General features: G+C 43.8%; 3 protein-coding genes across 9 annotated transcripts in view; 2 read left to right on the plus strand and 1 right to left on the minus strand.

The window, feature by feature from the left end:
- GLP2R (glucagon like peptide 2 receptor) overlaps nucleotides 1–6,379 on the minus strand; it is a 120,262-nt gene extending 113,883 nt beyond the window's left edge. The window contains exon 1 of the mRNA XM_073310817.1: nucleotides 6,321–6,379. Coding sequence (XP_073166918.1) covers nucleotides 6,321–6,344 — 24 coding nt within the window. The 5' untranslated portion in view covers nucleotides 6,345–6,379. The remainder of the gene's footprint in view (nucleotides 1–6,320) is intronic.
- The window catches only part of GAS7 (growth arrest specific 7), a 369,130-nt gene extending 362,735 nt beyond the window's left edge, over nucleotides 1–6,395 (plus strand). For 3 of the 7 annotated variants that reach the window (XM_073310806.1, XM_073310812.1, XM_073310808.1), the window contains one exon: nucleotides 6,339–6,395. In XM_073310806.1, coding sequence (XP_073166907.1) covers nucleotides 6,339–6,346 — 8 coding nt within the window. In that variant the 3' untranslated portion in view covers nucleotides 6,347–6,395. The remainder of the gene's footprint in view (nucleotides 1–6,338) is intronic. The other 4 variants (XM_073310813.1, XM_073310814.1, XM_073310816.1 and 1 more) reach the window with 2 other exon arrangements.
- Nucleotides 6,396–16,273: 9,878 nt separating this feature from the next.
- The window catches only part of GSG1L2 (GSG1 like 2), a 71,597-nt gene continuing 70,853 nt past the window's right edge, over nucleotides 16,274–17,017 (plus strand). The window contains exon 1 of the mRNA XM_073311544.1: nucleotides 16,274–16,568. Coding sequence (XP_073167645.1) covers nucleotides 16,274–16,568 — 295 coding nt within the window. The remainder of the gene's footprint in view (nucleotides 16,569–17,017) is intronic.

Raw genomic sequence — 17,017 nt, forward strand, 5'->3', positions numbered from 1 at the left:
TTGATCCAACAAATGGGTGGAGCAAAAGTAACAAGGCTACAACTGCTTTTCCAATGCCCCTATTCCTGGAAGGAACTCCCTGTAAACATCCACAAAACCATCCTCCTTCAAACCCACCTCTGCAGAGATGCCTGCAAGATACCTGATAACAGTTAGACATTTTGTGAATGTTCTGGATGGGGGCCTGAAGGCCTTGGGTCCAGGTACGTGGCTGCAGTACATGCTCACAGTGCAGGGTTCTCATCTGGCAGCCAGGCAGCCTGCTCTCATAGCTCGTGGTTATCTGTGGTGTGCTGTGCCAGTTAGGCCCACGGTGCCATGTTTTCATCATAGAGCCGTGCTCTTGCTTGTGCCGAGCTTGGGTCTCTGTTGCAAGCTGCAATACTTGGACTCGAAGCTGGGGAGCTCCTCCTGGGAGCAGTCAACCTGTACAGGTATTTCCAGTACCCTCCAGGGCATGCTGGGCAAGGAGTGGCCTTCACTGTGAGCTAGGCTGGCCAAGGCAAACTGTCAGCATCCTGTGAAGTGCAGTTGGGACCAAGGGTTGGAGTCAGGTTATACCTGAGGCTGAGTAGTGGAGGAGCTTATCATCAAGTTCTAGGCTGGGGTTAATATCAAGGATCAGAGTTCGATAAAGGTTTCAAGGTCTGAGTCAAGAAACAAGGTCCAAGTCAAGCTGAGGTCTAAACCAGGAGTTCAAGAGCAGGAATGGCCATGACAGCTACAGAAAATCCACACTGTTGCCTGGACAGTTCCCAGAATGACCCTTGTGTTTATATAGGGCAGGGAGCCAATCAGGAGCCATAGGGCTGCTGCCTGTCAGACCCCTTGAGGCAGAACTTTCTGTGGTCTGTGTCAGCAGTGGGGCAAGGGGAGAGGAGTGTGAGCTGGTTACAGCTGCTGGTGGGTGGCAGCATGGAGGTGTTTGTTGCCTAGCTGCTCTGCAGGCCTGGGTTTAAGGACACTCTGTGCCTTACACCACTAAAACACAAACTATCAAAATATACAAAGTCAATATCCTTAAGTCAAACTCTCTAAGTTCTCAAGCAGCATTTTGCTTACTTAGCCTATCTGTAAATTTAGATTATTACTGATGGAAATATTTTTTCATTGGTTTGTGTGCGTACAGTAAAATCAACTTTTACTGACATTTACTGATAAAAATCTAATTCTTCCAAACCTACTCCTAATCCATGGGTCAAGGCTGCTGATAAATCTAATATCAGCATGGATGCTCGATCTTTATTTATCCACTGCCAGGAGAAGATCATCAGTCATTGTAATGAGACCAGTCTCTATGCCAAGCCCTGGTAGATATCCTGCCAGAGGCCAAGAAACCAGAGGCATCCAGAAACTCCAAGGACACTTGCCATGACCTTTCTTACAATCATAACCAAGAACAAACAATTTGATGCTGGTCAGTTATTGTCCAGCTCGTCATCATCAAGAGATGGTTTCTGGAAGGGAGGCTGAACATAAGCTTCCTTTAAAGCAGCAGTCCTTACAGTGAAGAGGCACCTTTCAGTTTTCCAAGGAAAATCCATTTCCATTTGGCTGAGTTGAATGCTTCTGAAAAATTGCCATTTGCACATATACAATGTACGTTGTCTGGGTTGCGAACAGTTTTGGTGAAATGCCAAAAGCTGATAGGCTGCACTGCACACATGTCTGGTCTTCAGTGTGCTGTAGACTCCACTCCTGACTGACGGCTAAGTGCTCCTCAGGGAAACCCAGGATTTATAATCCTGATCAGAAGGTCCCATCCGCACAGCAACGCCTAAATACCTTTAAAAATCTGGGCCAAAGTAACTGAGATCCAGAAGATTGTGTGAGTCCACACAAGTAGCCTCCTGGGGACATATCTGTATCTTATCCATTAGATTCAGAGCATGTTAGAACAACATAGCAGATCTATTGACTGTCTGTAATGTTTGTAAAACAGGAATAATAGTTGTTAAAACCTATCTCTTAAATGGGGCTTCTCATTCATACCCACCTTTGCAAAGTTTCTGTGTGATTTTCAGTTCTTCAGTGTGTGCTGAGGGATAATAGCGTTGTTGAATGGAAAGGAGTGTGTCAGAAAGGGTTGGTGTTGTCATAATGGCAGTGAGTTAATGCTTAGAAAATGGTTTTGTTCTGGGTGTGAATATTGCCTTAAGATATCCTTGCTTTTTAGTGTTTCTTTCTCAGGAAATACCCATCAGCAACCATAACTCTCAATTAAGGAAGTTTTTTTAATGTGAATTTCCAAATCCCCCAGAATTATTGTATGCAAATAAGATTTTTAATGAGCCAGGACTGGAGACTGGTTGAAGGTTTTGAGAGAGGGTCTAAAAGAAAAGTGGAGGTGCAGTGCTGAGCGCTCCAGCTTCCTCTGTCTTGTGCTAAAAGCCTGCCAGCATGAAAGCTTTCAGTGCTAGACAGAGGGGATTTGAGCTTTCTTTTCTGGGAGCATGAAGTTTGAAATAGCTCAGAGAGGACTGTTTCCCCAGCTCCTTGTTTTCCCCAGCACTGCTCCCAGGCCAGCTTCAGGCTCATGACTGTGAGCCGCCCATACTTTAAATCCCCTGGAGTGGAAAGACTAATTATTCTTCACATGATGGACTTGTAAGATAAGGAGAGAATATTTATAAGAGCCATGAGAAAGGAATGTTTGTTTCCAGGACAAAAAACATCTTGGCTTTTCCCTGATGTGGGCCCCAAAATGCAGGCGACCAGGAGAGATTCTTGGGACAACCACTGGTCAGTGAACTTCATCTTAAGAGGCAAGTAAATGGAGATGACGCATTCGTAGAAAAAGCGGCTCCATTTAATTGACACAAGTTTGGTTTACAATAAACAAACAGGGGTAAATGACCAAGGAAATACAGGGAAAGCTCTCAGAACTGCTACCTGGATCCTCTCTAGTCCCAGCTGTCACTGCACATGCTGAGAAAGAGGTTCTGGACAGCACCCACCACAGAAGGGGCAGGACGTTTAAAGGTACAAGGACACAGATTCATCACATTTTCTGATTCGGTTGCAAGCTTTCATATATAGAGAAATTGAAACAGCAGTAGCTGGTAACTATTGACAGCATAAACTTCTGTGAGACACATGACTTAGTGCTGAATGACATTCTGATTAAAAGAGTAGCACTATACAAAATCAGTGCAGCATATACTAAATATATTAAACAGCCTCCTAAGCTATAGATCTCAAAAGGTAATTGTAAATCTGGAGTCATCATCCAATGAGGGTTTTTTTAGTTGAGTTCCCTCGGGATCTGCGCTTGACCTAATGCTAGCCAATATCTTTATCAATGATTTGGAAGAAAACATAAAATCATTAGTGGTGAAGTTTGCAGGGGACACAACTTGTGGTGGAGTGGTCCATAATGATAAGCACAAGTCAGCTACAAAGAGCAATGTGAAAGCTGGGTTCATTTGAACAATAGTCATTTTAATACTCCCAGGAGCCAGGAATGCAGGTTACACCTCTGGGACAGCAATGACTCAGAAAAGAATTTAGGTATCATGGGGTAAACCAACTGAATACAAGTTCCCAATGCCATGCTCTGGTTAAGGGGGCTAATGAAATTCATGGATGTATTAGCAGGGGAATATCAAGTAGGGAGGTGGTATTGTTGCTGTATATGGCATTAGTGATACTATTACTGGACAATTATTTTGAGTAAATAATACTGACAAATTGGAAAGGATTGAGAAAAGCACTACAAGAAAGATTTGAGGTCTGGAAAACCCACCTAAAAGTGAGGGACTGAGAAAGCTTATCCAAGAAAGGGTTGTCACAGTTCAGAGCAACTGCACCTATATTCCCCCTCTGTGGTCCAGCAAGGGCACCAGCTTAAGACTCCCGGCTCCTCAGCCATCATCTCTTTTGGGCGGAGATCCCCATCTCGCTCCCTCCTGATCAGGGTACTTCCAGACTGCACAGCTCACTGTCTATACTGTGACCTCCCCAGCAATGCCGGCCTGCTTTATTTTTCTCTTCAGAGATGGTACACAGTGTAATTGTCACAGTTAAACTACCACGCAGCTCTTTCTAAGCAAGCACATTTATTCTTAATGAGAACAAGATCTTTCATTAGTAACTCAGTTACTCCATTATACAGTTTGTCTTTGAACTGTCCTCATGTAATAGGGGATGAGCAGATAAAAGGTCCCCTCCTCTAGGTGCAACTTCCAAAACTGAGTCTGTAGGTCCGAGTTTACAATCTCCTTCTCCCAAGTACTTCCTAAGAATTCCACTTCACACATATTGTCCCAAAAGATCAGTCGTGTCTGCTACATTATTCAACATCGTCTTTTGAAGCTCAAAATACATCTCAGAGATTAATTGTGTCTTCCTCCAAAAGAAGTTCCAGACAATTCCACAATAATGCATAAACATTTGCATTTTTCAAACAAACTCCTAAAATACTTAAACCTAATTCAGTACGGTTTAACTTAATTCAATAAGGTTTGTTCAGGATATTTCAGGAGGTTGCCATATCTGTTACAAAAGTGAGAGTGACTTGATCACAGTCCGTAAGTACCAACATGGGGAGAACATTTCTGCTAGTAGTGGGCTCTTTAATCTAATAGACAAAATCAGAACAAGATCCTGTGTCTGGAAGCTGAAGCTAGATAAATTCAGGCTAGAGATAGGGCACAAATTTTTAACAGTGAGCATAATTAACCTTTTGAACAACTTAATTGGGACCTCTTCATCACTTGGAATCTTTACATCAAGACTGGATGTCTCTTTTTAAAAGATATGGTCTAGCTCAACTAGAAATTATAGCATTGATGTGGGAATCACTGGGTAGATTTTCCATCCCATGTTACGCAGAAGGTCAGATCATAATGATCTCTTCTGACATTAAAATCTATGGGTGAAAGCCTGGCCCCATTGAAGTCAATGGGAGTTTTGCCACTGACCTCAGAGGGGTCAAAATTTCGCCCTGTGAATCTTGTTAAAATGAAGGTGAAATAAAGTAATACAAATTTATTTGGAATATGCTACTTAATGCTGGAATATTCTTTATTTGGAATATGCTGAGAAATTGTTGGCCAGTCAGACTGAATGATCACAGGCTGTAAACAACAAAAAAGTACTACATAGGCTCCGAAAAAGCTCTAAAAGTTTAAATAGTTACTAATATTTGTAACCATTCCCTTAATCTACCTGTCTATCAGGGGGACATGGATGTGAAAAATTACAATTGCTTCTTCCTCACCAAGACATGCTTCAAGTTTATTACAGTATTATAAATGAATCAAAGCTGATGTTATTACTGAGAATATGGATGGAAAATATAACAGGGATGAAATCCTGGCCTCATTGAAGTTAATGAGTTTTACTTTTGACTTCCCCGGGCCCAGGATTTCACCCCATGTGTCCTCATGATTTGATATGTCTTAGAAAGTACAGTGATGATTCAGTTTTAAGTGAATCTCTGTGAAATCATTTGCGTGGTTAGAATTGTCTGAGTGCAATATGATTTTGTTCATTCAAAAATTCAAAGCCTTGGTGATATTCATTGACTTTGTATTATTTATTCATACAAATTTTAAAAGCAAAAGTAAAACAAAACTCCATGAAATGTATTCAACAAGATACGCTTCCCTCAGTAAATCTGTCAGTTATATTCAGATAGGAGAAAATTTAACTTTCTTTTTACTCACAGGAATCTTAAATCTGTGTTTTAATCTCAGTCAGAACAGAATGAAATTTACCATTATACTTTATGAAACTGTTAAAAAAAAATCTGCCTAGCTCACTACAGATATAGCCTTTTTTAAAAAAAATAAAAATTTCCTTGAAGTGAATTTTATGGCAACCCATTGAGAAGAAATGTTTCAAACTCTTCTATATTCTACATATGTCAATAATCTATGGTAAAAATTAAAATGTGATCTTATTAAAATCTTTCACTGTATTTAAAGAAAATGTAGTGTTTTGCAAAAGAAGCTAATGTAAATACTGTATGTATTTTTGCTGCCTTTTGTAAACAGACTACAGTTTTAAAATTGATACTCAGATTTGGTAGTTAACACAATGTCTGTTAATATTAAAACAGCCTTTATAAAGGAAATTCAAAAACAATATATTCAATATAAAAACCAGCATTAAAATAGGAAAACATTAATATATGACCTGGATAAGAGCAGTAAATTGGGAAATAACATGCTAGGGCTTATAAATCAATAGCACTCTTTTTGCATTTTGAAATGCTTAACAAATTGCTAAACAAGTACCATTTATGCATATTAAAATGCTAGGTGAAAGGACTGTCTAGGTTTTAAAATCAATCATTGATCATTAAACTTTCTTACCTGTTTTACCACAAACAGTGTCATAACAATAGAAACAGCTCCAGGAGATGCTCTGGAAGAGAACCACATGTTGGAGCAGAGACCAGACTGTGTGAAGATACCCATAACGGCAGACTTGGTTCAAGAGTTATGTGCTGTGCTCTTGCTGTACGATAGAGCCAATTCCCCACCTTGTTCCGTGAAAAGTTTACTGCCTGCACTTCTAAAATTACAGACAATTTCACAACTGTGACTATTTCCTGGGTCTGAATTTAATCAAGCCAACAAATCTGTTGAACCAGTTTTGAGACTCTGACTTCCTTTTGTTTCTCTGTGTAAAGGCAAAGGGAATTTACTCTAAACTGCACAAGCTTGTCTGCTTTCTGTTGTTTGTCAGCCAATGAGAATTAGCGAAAGTATTACACATTAAGCGGCTGATCCTGTTCCCATAGAACTTAATGGGAATTCTGCCATTTGACTTTAGTGGGAGCAGAATCCAGACCCTTGTATATTCAAAAACCTCCTCTGCCGTTCAAATACAAACCCTAGGTAAATACAAAGAAAAATCTTTGCACAGAATCTCTGGCGAACCAGGACACAGATTAAATGGTGCGCTGGAGGCAGCCACGCCAGGTTTATTTTGATCCGCATGGAGCACACATCACCCAGTCTGCACACAGAGGGCAGGATGGTAACATGGAACATGTATTGCCACCTCTTACAGTTTTATTATTAATCTTGGGATGTCTTTCTTACAGCCCCACTGAGCAGGTGGGCATGGAGGGTGGAAGAGAGCAGGAAATAAATGGCGCTTTGCCTCCCCTCTGCACTTACTGGTCAGTGTAGCTGAGTCAGAGCAATGAGCTGGGCAAGTAATTTCCTCCTGGGACAGGCTGGCAATAAATTACTACCCCGAGGGCGTCATTGTGACCCTGACAGCTGCCTCTGAGGCCCAAGTCTGTTGGTGCCAGGGATGCTGGAACAATTTTTATAGTGGGGGGCTGAGAACCACTGAACCAAACTGTGAACCCTGTTTATAATGGAAATCACTTCAAGCCGGGGTGAGGCAGTACCCCCCACATTCCTAGTTCCAGCAACTAGCTGGGTGCTCCTCCTGGTTAGCATGTGTCCCCATCTCCTGCTCAGGGCTGTGCCTAGAGTCAGGGCCTAGCCCTGAACGATGCAGAGATCATTCAGCACCTATTGGGGGAACTCAAACAGCTAAACCAAGTTAAGAGCTGTGTCTTCACTGCTATTCCAACCTGAGTTGCTGAGATCACACCTTTCTTTGCAGTGTAGATGTACCATGTGACTTCTCGTACACAAAGAGAAAGTCTCCAGTGCCCATCATTGCCATCCTGCCCCTGGGGCTAGGTGACTGGCCCAGAGTCATCCTGATGATCCCCAGCCAATCTCCTCTCTTAGTTCTGGAGTGACAACCTTTCCCTCCAGTAACTCCAGTCACCAGTATCCCTGCTGTCTCCATTCAGGAGTGACATCCTTTTCTCCCAAAGAGAGTCTGTTGGCCTGTTAGCCGATCAATTCTCTCCATCCCAGCCCAGTAAAGAGAGGGGTGGCATTGGTGGGAATTTAGGAGGGAAATTCCGCCCTCCTGTTCCTAGCCAATCATAGCTGTTGGGGGTGGGCCTTACAGACCTTAAGTGCAAACTGTCAGGTGACTGTTAGAGTGGGTTGCTCCTTCTTTCACCAGCTGAGCAGGTGCTGTTACCCTGTCAGACCCAGAGGCGAAATCCCCACCCCAGAGTACGATACAGGCACACCGTGCTAATGACAGATCCAGATATACTGTTATCACTAATTAAAGAGAACCCTTCATATCTGCCAAGTTACCCTCTGCCCTTTACACCATAATGTACAGGGATGCTCGCAGCACAGATGGGAAGTTCTCACATGGACTCGCTTGCCCCAGAACTTGTGGGTCTGAAGCTGGGACCTGATCCTCCTAGGGACTGAGGTGGGCAGTGATCCCTCATTCCCTGGTATATCAGCCGTCAGGGCTGTCCACTGGGGTTTCCCTCCTGCTGGGGTGGTGATCAAGCACCTCCTTGATAGCCTGGGTGGTCAAGACAGGACTGGCCCCCTGCAGAGTGAGTCTTACTCAAGCAGTTATTCCTGGGCCATGGTTACCCATTCTTTCCCACCCTCCAGACTCCTGAGTCCTGGCAATATTTGTCTGGGTGTCTGTCCCCTCTCCTACACCATGTGCATACAACAAAACCATTTCCCTCCTTGGGGACAATCTCCTACCCCACAGATGATTTCCTGTCTTTGTCCCACCTCTTAGTGAGTTGAAAGTTGGGGTCCACTGAAGTGACACCCCAGGTTCTACTGGAGGAGGGGAAGTGGACTTGCCTCCCTGACCATTGTATCTGTATCTGTAGTAGGATGTTGTCCTCTATGTGGAGCCACCACTAGACGGGGGATGAGCCACACACTTTCCCTGGGAGTTTCACAGCTCTTTGCTGACAACAGAGGAGTGGTGAGACTCGGGATGCCTCTGGTCCATTTTAGGTTCTCTAGGGGAGTGTGCTGTAGTAGCCACAGGCTTTTTTTCCCCCATGCTTCCATCCCTCTCTGATCTTGTCCACCCCATCTCAGCTCCTGTCTTTCTCCCCCACTCATCCTATCTTCAGTCTCTCCTAGCTCTTGACCCCTTCATCCATGGCTATGTTTCAGGGGCACCATTTCAGATTTGGGGGGATTTGGGTGGCAACTTTAAGTGTGATTCCGGAGGCTACTTGGGTACCTGAAAACTGTTTTTTTCCAGATAATAACTTAGAGTGCTCCTCTCAGATAATAATTTCTAATTCCTATATAAAAAAATAAAATTTAATACATATTAGACCCACTCAGCTCTAATACTAACATGGTCTGACATCTCTTGTCAATCCACATAAGGGACACTGGTTAGGTTTAAAATTTTAATGTGTATTCATATTTTGTTACTAATTCTTGAATACAGCAATTGAAACAATTGTAGAAAAATCTAGATTACTTTCTATTACTTTTTTGCAGTTCATCAAGCTTGGAATAGATCATTTTACTTTTGGAAACATCCTACTAGGGCAAGGCCCTGTGAGTTTATACTGCACCTGCCTGGGACTCTAGGGGTGTTACCCCACTACTAATAATAGAGTAGAAACTGACTTTAAACAAGTGTGAAACTGACACTGTCATGTCACTTTCATAGTATTGCCAACCCCAAATGTTCAAACATCATGAATCAGGCTCACCAAAAATCATGAGATTGGCTTTACAGATAATGAGATTATGTAAAAATAATAGATTTGATGTTCTTTTTATTTAAATTCTGCTTTTTGAGCCTTTACAGTGAACTGGGGCCACATTTTGAAGCTTTGTCCACAGGCACAAGGGCTAGAAACTTCATTTCTCTTTACGAATAAAGGATGAAATAATCACATATACACTTGACTCCAGAAGCTGGAGCTTTAAGGAAAACAATAATTATCATGAGCTACTTTCCAGAAGCATGTTAAACACAACACTACAGTGCTTGAGTTGCAGTTTTCGCAGGTGAATATTTAAAACCAAACACCAAGACAATTCCACATTTTGAAGTTGAGAAAAAAAATTGAGATTTCTGAGATATCTCAGGGCCACTGCAGGCAGGAAAGGAAAATAAACAGCACAGAAGCTTGGGCAGCTCTTCCACTTGAAAGAAAGTTGGAGGGTCAAATCTTCTAGATGTTAATCAAGTAAAACTATTGCCATTAGTGTCTCCACTCATAGATATTAACATCACAGTGAACATGTGATAACTTCTGTGGTCAATAACTGTACACTTCATACTTAAATATCGGAGCCATCTTATCCAGAGTTACACATCATATATGCATTGGCTCAGGGACAACATTTTCCCACTAGGTGCCTTTGAAAATCTGGCCTTTAGTCTGTTTGTCCTAGGGTGACCAGAGAGCAAGTATGAAAAACTGGGACAGGGGGTGGAGGGTAATTGGTGCCTACATAAGACAAAGCCACAAATATTGGGACTGTCCCTACAAAATCGGGACATCTGGTCACCCTAGCATGTCCCTCAGTTCTCCATCTGTACAATAGGGATAACAGCACTGCTCCACCCCACTGAGGGGCTGTGATGGGAGGCACTCAGATACCATGGTGATGGGCCACATAAGTACCACAGGTAGAATGGGAACTTCTCTATATCACTGCTATCCCTTCCCTGGGATTTGGCCCCTTCTTTTCACATACCCCCCTCACATCTCCCTCTTTTCTGAATGTAAACTTGGATCAGAGGGCTTGGCTGTATTTCTTCTGAGTCCCCTGTTTCTCTCTTCAAACCGCCCCCCTCCCCACCATAGAGGGATTCCTGTTTTCCAGGTTCATCTAAGGATGTCCAGATCCTTAATTTAATCACCAGCCCTTTCTTTTCTTAATCACCCTGCCTCTGTTTGTAAACAAAACACTGACTCCCTCCCCCAAGGGCACAAGCTGCAAGAAGCACCTCTCCTCTGCAGAACTCACATTCCACACTAATTCTGTGCAGTTAAGAGGTCCATCTGGGAACCCGCCTCCTGTATGAAACTCAGGGTGGGGCGGGAGCCCCCCATGCCCTCCCTAATTGCCACCCTTCCTATGTTTGCGCTGTAGCTAGGAGCGTGCTTCCCAGTGCAAGTAAAAAGATACGTGACAGTTCTGCTTGAGCTACTGTGCTCAAAATAGCAGTGTAGGCGGTAGCAGGGGTGGCAGCTCAAGTTGACTGCCTGAGTACAAACCTTCACAGACCCTCTGGGTACATATCCAATGGCCAGCCCAAGCCACTGCCTGGGCCACCCCTAGCTGCACTTCTACTTTTAGCCTGCTAGCTCACGCAGAGCTACTGGCTGGGCACTTCCAGTGAGAAGCACGCTCTGAGCTGCAGTGTAGATGTATCCTATGATTCTATACACCCCCTACTCCCTCACCCCTGGTTCCTATATGCTCCCATCCTTAACTCTCTCCCTCCCTCTGCTCCAATCCACTCCCCTCCCCCTCCCCCATTGGCTCCTGTACCTTTGATCTTCCTGACCTCTCTCTCTTGCACCCTCTGGTTCCTGCAAACCCCTGCCCCCCATTCCTCACCCCTCTCCATTTCAGTCAGGCTGCTTTTTTCTCTCCCTCACTGCAGGGGCACAACATATTTCCCTCAAGTCTGGGTGTGATGGGGTGTCTACCCCACACATGGACTGAGTAGGAAAGTGCCAACTGGCCCAGTGTCAGGCTGCACCCGAAGGAGAGTCAGGGCTGAGAAGCACTAACTGATGGTGAAGCCCAGCCTGGCAGGGGCAGGCTGGGCTGGTATCTAACCAGAAAGTGAGAGAAAGAAGGGGGCTGCTGGAAGAAACCCTGCAGTCACTCCCTAGAGAGGAGGTGAGTGGGTAAGAGACCAGTAGAAGTCATACGGGGGGAGAAAACTCTGGGATCCTGCCTGGGAATACAGACTCTGGCAAGAACCTGCGAGAGGGGTGTGTGGTGACCTGGCTCAGCAAGGGTAGGGGTAACTGGGAGGAGAGGCAAAGGCAAACCAAAACAAAAGGGATCATTTTAAATTTTTAGAACTTTATCAGGGAAAACCCCAAAATTGTATCAGGAGCAGAAATAATATAGACCATTACCAAAGACTTACCATTACTACTAATAAACTATTGCTACCCACTCATTAACCTTTGTGAGCTTGTACACACTGTGCAGTTAGTACCAAGTGCATTGTTATTGTCAAGAATTAAAAAATTACTTAATAATAGACTGTGTCATGTCCAGCTCCACTCTTGCTGTCCTGTTCTTTGCTTCTCTTCAGCTTGAAGTGCTCCGTAGATTCGATGTTCCTGTGGCTGTGCCTCTTTTCACCGGGTTTATCCACAGTGGGTTTTCTTCACCTAGTGGACCCTCACTTGTCCATTAGGTACCTTTGAACTGTATTCCATCAATAGATGTTCCAATAGTCATTCTCTCTGTTCAGGTACTTTAGCTCCTTTGTGGGTGGGTTTCTTGTTTACTGTTTTCAGGGTCTGTTTTCACCTCACACCACACAGCTTTTTGATCACTTTCATTTTTCACCATTTATATTTCCTTTCAGGTTTTTTTTCCCCTTGGTACTCTCTCTCTGGTAAGCCTGTAGATTTTATTTCCCTCTACGTCCCTTCTCTAATAGCACCTGCTCACATACCCAGGTCTGGTTTTTTCTGCTTCTCCTGATCTGAAACCTTTCCTATTTTCCTTCTTCCCTCCTTCTCACTTCCCAGCCCCCTGCTTTTATTCTTTTGTTCTTCTTTTATTTTATCACCTCACCTCCACCCCCAGCGCCAGTTCATCCCTAGCTCAGCATCTCAATTCTTCTTCAACAGCAACTTCCAACTGTGTGCTTCAGGCAGATTCCAAGCCCCCAGCCCAGCTCGAGCTGCCCTTTCATTGGCCGTCTGTCTCCCCAGGACAACATTCAGTGCTGCAGCATTGCCGCTGCAGCAGGTGTTAGTACCAGGGTGCAGGTTACTACAGATGGTAGCCACAGGGAGCAGAGAAGGTGGTCTAGACCAGTGGTTCTCAAAGCTGGTCCACCGCTTGTTCAGGGAAAGCCCCAGCGCACCAGACGAGTTTGTTTACCTGCTGTGTCAGCAGGTTCGGCCAATCGCGGCTCCCACTGGCCGTGGTTCGCTGCTCTAGGCCAATGGGGGCTGCGGGAAGGGCGGCTGGCACGTCCCTTGGCCTGGGCTTTCCCTGAACAAGCGGCGGACCGGCTTTGAGAACCACTGGTCTAGAAGATGAGGAAAAGTAGGAAGGAGGCCATGGAAACCATGACAAGGTCTGGGATTGAGTTGTTAGTCATAGGGTCCTAGGGCTGGAACCTAGAGAACGGCCCCGGCCCCGGGTTCCCCTATCAGCCAATGGGGAAGTGGCACAGATTGGGCAGTGGAGCAAGTGAGAGACATTTTGTTGAGTAGAACTTTGATACCTCCACAATGGAAAAACTACAGTGACCTGGCTGGAGGACTGTCATGAAGAGGGAACACCCAAAATCGTGAAGAGAGAGAGTGACCTGACTCCAGAGAGCGATGAACCACAAGGAGGTGCCTCAGCAGTGAATAGCAAACCCCATTACACTCAGTCTCAGAAACAGCTTAACCATTTTTGCTGAAATTTTCCAAAAATATTCTGCCTGAGTCAGACACCCAGCACTGGCAACTTCAGCCCAAACAGCTAAAGTTTGGCAAAGCTATAAGCAACGGAAATTAGGGCTTATAATGGAAAGTGTCTGACAAACTTAACTACAGGCATCACTACCAGCTCAGCCTGTGAAAAACAGTCAGAACTAACCGTTGATGTTTTGTGGATCTACCCTTAACCCTTCTGTATCAATCACATGCACTGAGAATAAAAGGACACATTTGTCTCTTTTTAACTTCTGTTCAGTATTCTCACTTGCATGTTTTACCTTTCCCCTTACGGTCTGCCTCAGACTTCTCAAATTCAGCTGTCATCCAGTGACACTTCTGCTTCCTACAGTTTCATGCGGAGACTTGTATTGAACAACACAAATATTGTTATTTAAAAATTACATAACCCTATCACAACATAACCCAGAGCCAGCTGGTCACTGCAGCCTGCAGCTCATTTACTGTCCCTTATGATGGGAGACCACCGCTCAATATGAAGGTGACTGCTTTACTCTGTGCAGCCACACCTCACAGGTTTACACAGCAACAGCTGCTCCAAACAAGACTTTGCAGAACCCTTTGGAAGACTCCTGCAGCACTTGCAATGTCAAACAGAAGGAGATGAGAGCAGTGTCTGTAAAAGTTGTCAAGGTAGACTGACACTTTGGGGAGAGGAGAGATTGCTGCTGCATCTTCCATGGTGGAGAGTGCAGATGTTTCCAGGCTTGCTGCTTCCTGAAACTTTGTAAGTCTACTCAGATACACCAGAGGGACAGTCACTGTATGACAGCCAAAAGGCAGAGGGCAAGAGGCACCCATATATCTGGTAATGAATTGCAGCTGGTTTAACCAGTTCAAGTGTACCCCAGTTCTTTAATGTATGAAATGTATCTGGTAAGTGTCATGCAAGGTCTCAGTGAAGCTCATGACTCACTGGTTATTAATATAATCACATAATGTAGGTGCAAGCAACTGATCAAAGTTATGGATATAAACTGAAATTATCATTTTTAAGATGTGTTTTGTCAGCCAAGCAGGAATTGCCCCACCTCAGAAAAAGAATGTGGCTTCTCCACCTGGTAATTACTTCTATAGTACTTTGAATCACACTCAGAATGTATTTACATTTTGCATAAAAAGACCCATCAAACTCGCAAGGGGTGGAGGTAAACCTCACATTATAATGGCGGGGAGGAAATAGACAATCATATGTCTAATGTCCATTGCACCCGAGGGGGCAGGAACTAAAAAACTTGCATTTTAGCAGACACAATTCTAGCTGGTAAGAGGCAACAGGAAACTTCCTTCAAGACAGACTCCATGTTGCCTACCTCACAGCTGGAAATAGATTTTTAATCTGGAGGCATCCTTCATCAGTAGCTCAGTCAGACATTTTGATGGAAACATGTGGTGAGTTACCTTGAACCCAGACTAGCTTGTTAAGTTTTAGTTACTAGAAAGTATTTTATCTTTACTTCTCTTGTAGCCATTTCTGACTTTAATCCTTATATTTGCATTCACTTAAAATCTCTCTGTGCAATTAAATACACTTGTTTTATTTTTAATCTAAACTAATCCAGTGCTGTGTTTGAACTCAACTGTTTGGTAATTCCAGTTAAAATAACAAACTGTTGGATTCTTACGTTTTAAAGGAACAACAAATCTTAAAATTCCCCTGACTGTTCCAGAACAGGACTGGACATTTCAGAAAACAAATGGATATTCGGGGCTAGGAAGAATGTGGAGTCACCTTACCGGGCATTAACCAAGACTGGTGGAGAACAGTGGAAGTCTATGATGTTGCACGCAGGCTCCAGGACCCAAAGCGTTGGACCAGGGCTGCCCAGTACATAGACATAGAGTGCTTGCTTGTTGCTGACTTGTTGAAGACAGCTTCAGTAGCAAGGCCTTGTGAGGCAATCAGGGTCACAGAGAAAGAGGTGACGCATCTCTTCACTTGTTTGGATTGTACCCCAGCCAGCTCTTCCTTTTCCTGAGGAAGGGTCAGGATTGGCACCAGTGCAGAGGGAATGGCACCTCGGGCAATTCAGCCCTCTGCACTGCTTCACCAAACTGCATTCCATGGAGACACTTTGCAGTACTGGGGGCAGACTGCAGTGGCTCCATTAATGACAAAGGCAAATACATACTTCTTGCCTTTGTAATTGGTATGGTTCCAGGCAGATTTCCTGTCCCCCTGGGCTATGGAGGATTCCCCATGCTCCATCTCAGGGATAGGGCTCATCTCCTTAAGAATCTCCCTACAAATAACATTCACTCCTTCCATAATTAGTATTAAATTTAACAAGATGTTCTGAAGCCTGAGCTGCCCTCCCTAGTCAGGAATGTTGTCTGTATCACACACCTGTGCCTGGGATAACCCATGAAAACTTATACCCAAATAAATATGTTAGTCTCTAAGGTGCCACAAGGACTCCTCTTTTTTATTTTATTTTATTTTTTTCTGATACAGACTAATCCCTGAGTCTTCTGATTCAACAGACACACTCCCAGTATCCTTTCCCCCCTTTACATTTCCTGCACAGGTTTCACTGGCTGGACAGATCTGCTGTGTCCTGTTTTCTTTCTTGCCGAACAATGAACCTACAATTTCTGCTTATCATCTTAACTACCAAACTGGTACAATTCACTGGTGGAAATCCAGAACTGAAGAGTGAATTTCAGTGGATGCTTCCCCATACAACCAGATGAAAAGCATTATCCCTGGCTTTTTCAGCACACTTTAACACTGATGCTGGCCCTGCAAGTAGGCAGATTTCAGACATGGGCATGGACAGACGGCAAAGAGCCTCAGCAGCACTCTCCCTCAATTTCCTCTCGTTAATCTTCTCTATCACAGCATTTAGCAGCAGTTACTGGTGTGAAGGGACAAGAAAAGTTGCAAAACCTTTCTGTACAGATCAGGGGAAAGGGACTCACTGCATCCGCTTCAATAGCTCTGGTCTGAACAATAGCAACGCCGTTCAGTATATCTGGGAGACAGGCGATGACAAGTTCATTGACCGAAAGTTTCACGCTGGCATCTGGTATTCATGTGAGGAGATTATTAATGGGGAAGGTGAGTGACAGCCAGACACATTTACTTCAAAAAATGTTTAGCCAAAATGCTTCCTGATTATCTCCTGTTCCCTGTTCTTCTGCTGCTTTAGTGTTGTTTGTTTATTGAGGGGGAAAGGTATCAGCACAAGGGTGCCACTTCTCCAGAGGGAGAAGATCCAAAGCTTCAGGAAGGATTGGACAGAAACATGTTCAAATAAACCCTTAGAAATAACTGTTATGAAGTTTAGAACAGCAGACTGCAGTGCAGATTCTCGATTTCAGTGATTAGCATTAGATGGTTAGATGAGCATTAACTGATTAGGGCTACCAGCATTAGAAATTAACAATATTTGCTCTTATGGTAAGAGCAGCAAGTTAAAAGGCTTTTAATGAGAAAGAAGGTTTGAAATTGTTTTTTACTTTTCTGATATCTGTGAACTGGATTAAAACAAACATGTCTGATGGGAA

The sequence above is a fragment of the Lepidochelys kempii genome, chromosome 14 (assembly GCF_965140265.1).
Source record: "Lepidochelys kempii isolate rLepKem1 chromosome 14, rLepKem1.hap2, whole genome shotgun sequence".
Lineage (NCBI taxonomy): Eukaryota > Metazoa > Chordata > Testudines > Cheloniidae > Lepidochelys > Lepidochelys kempii.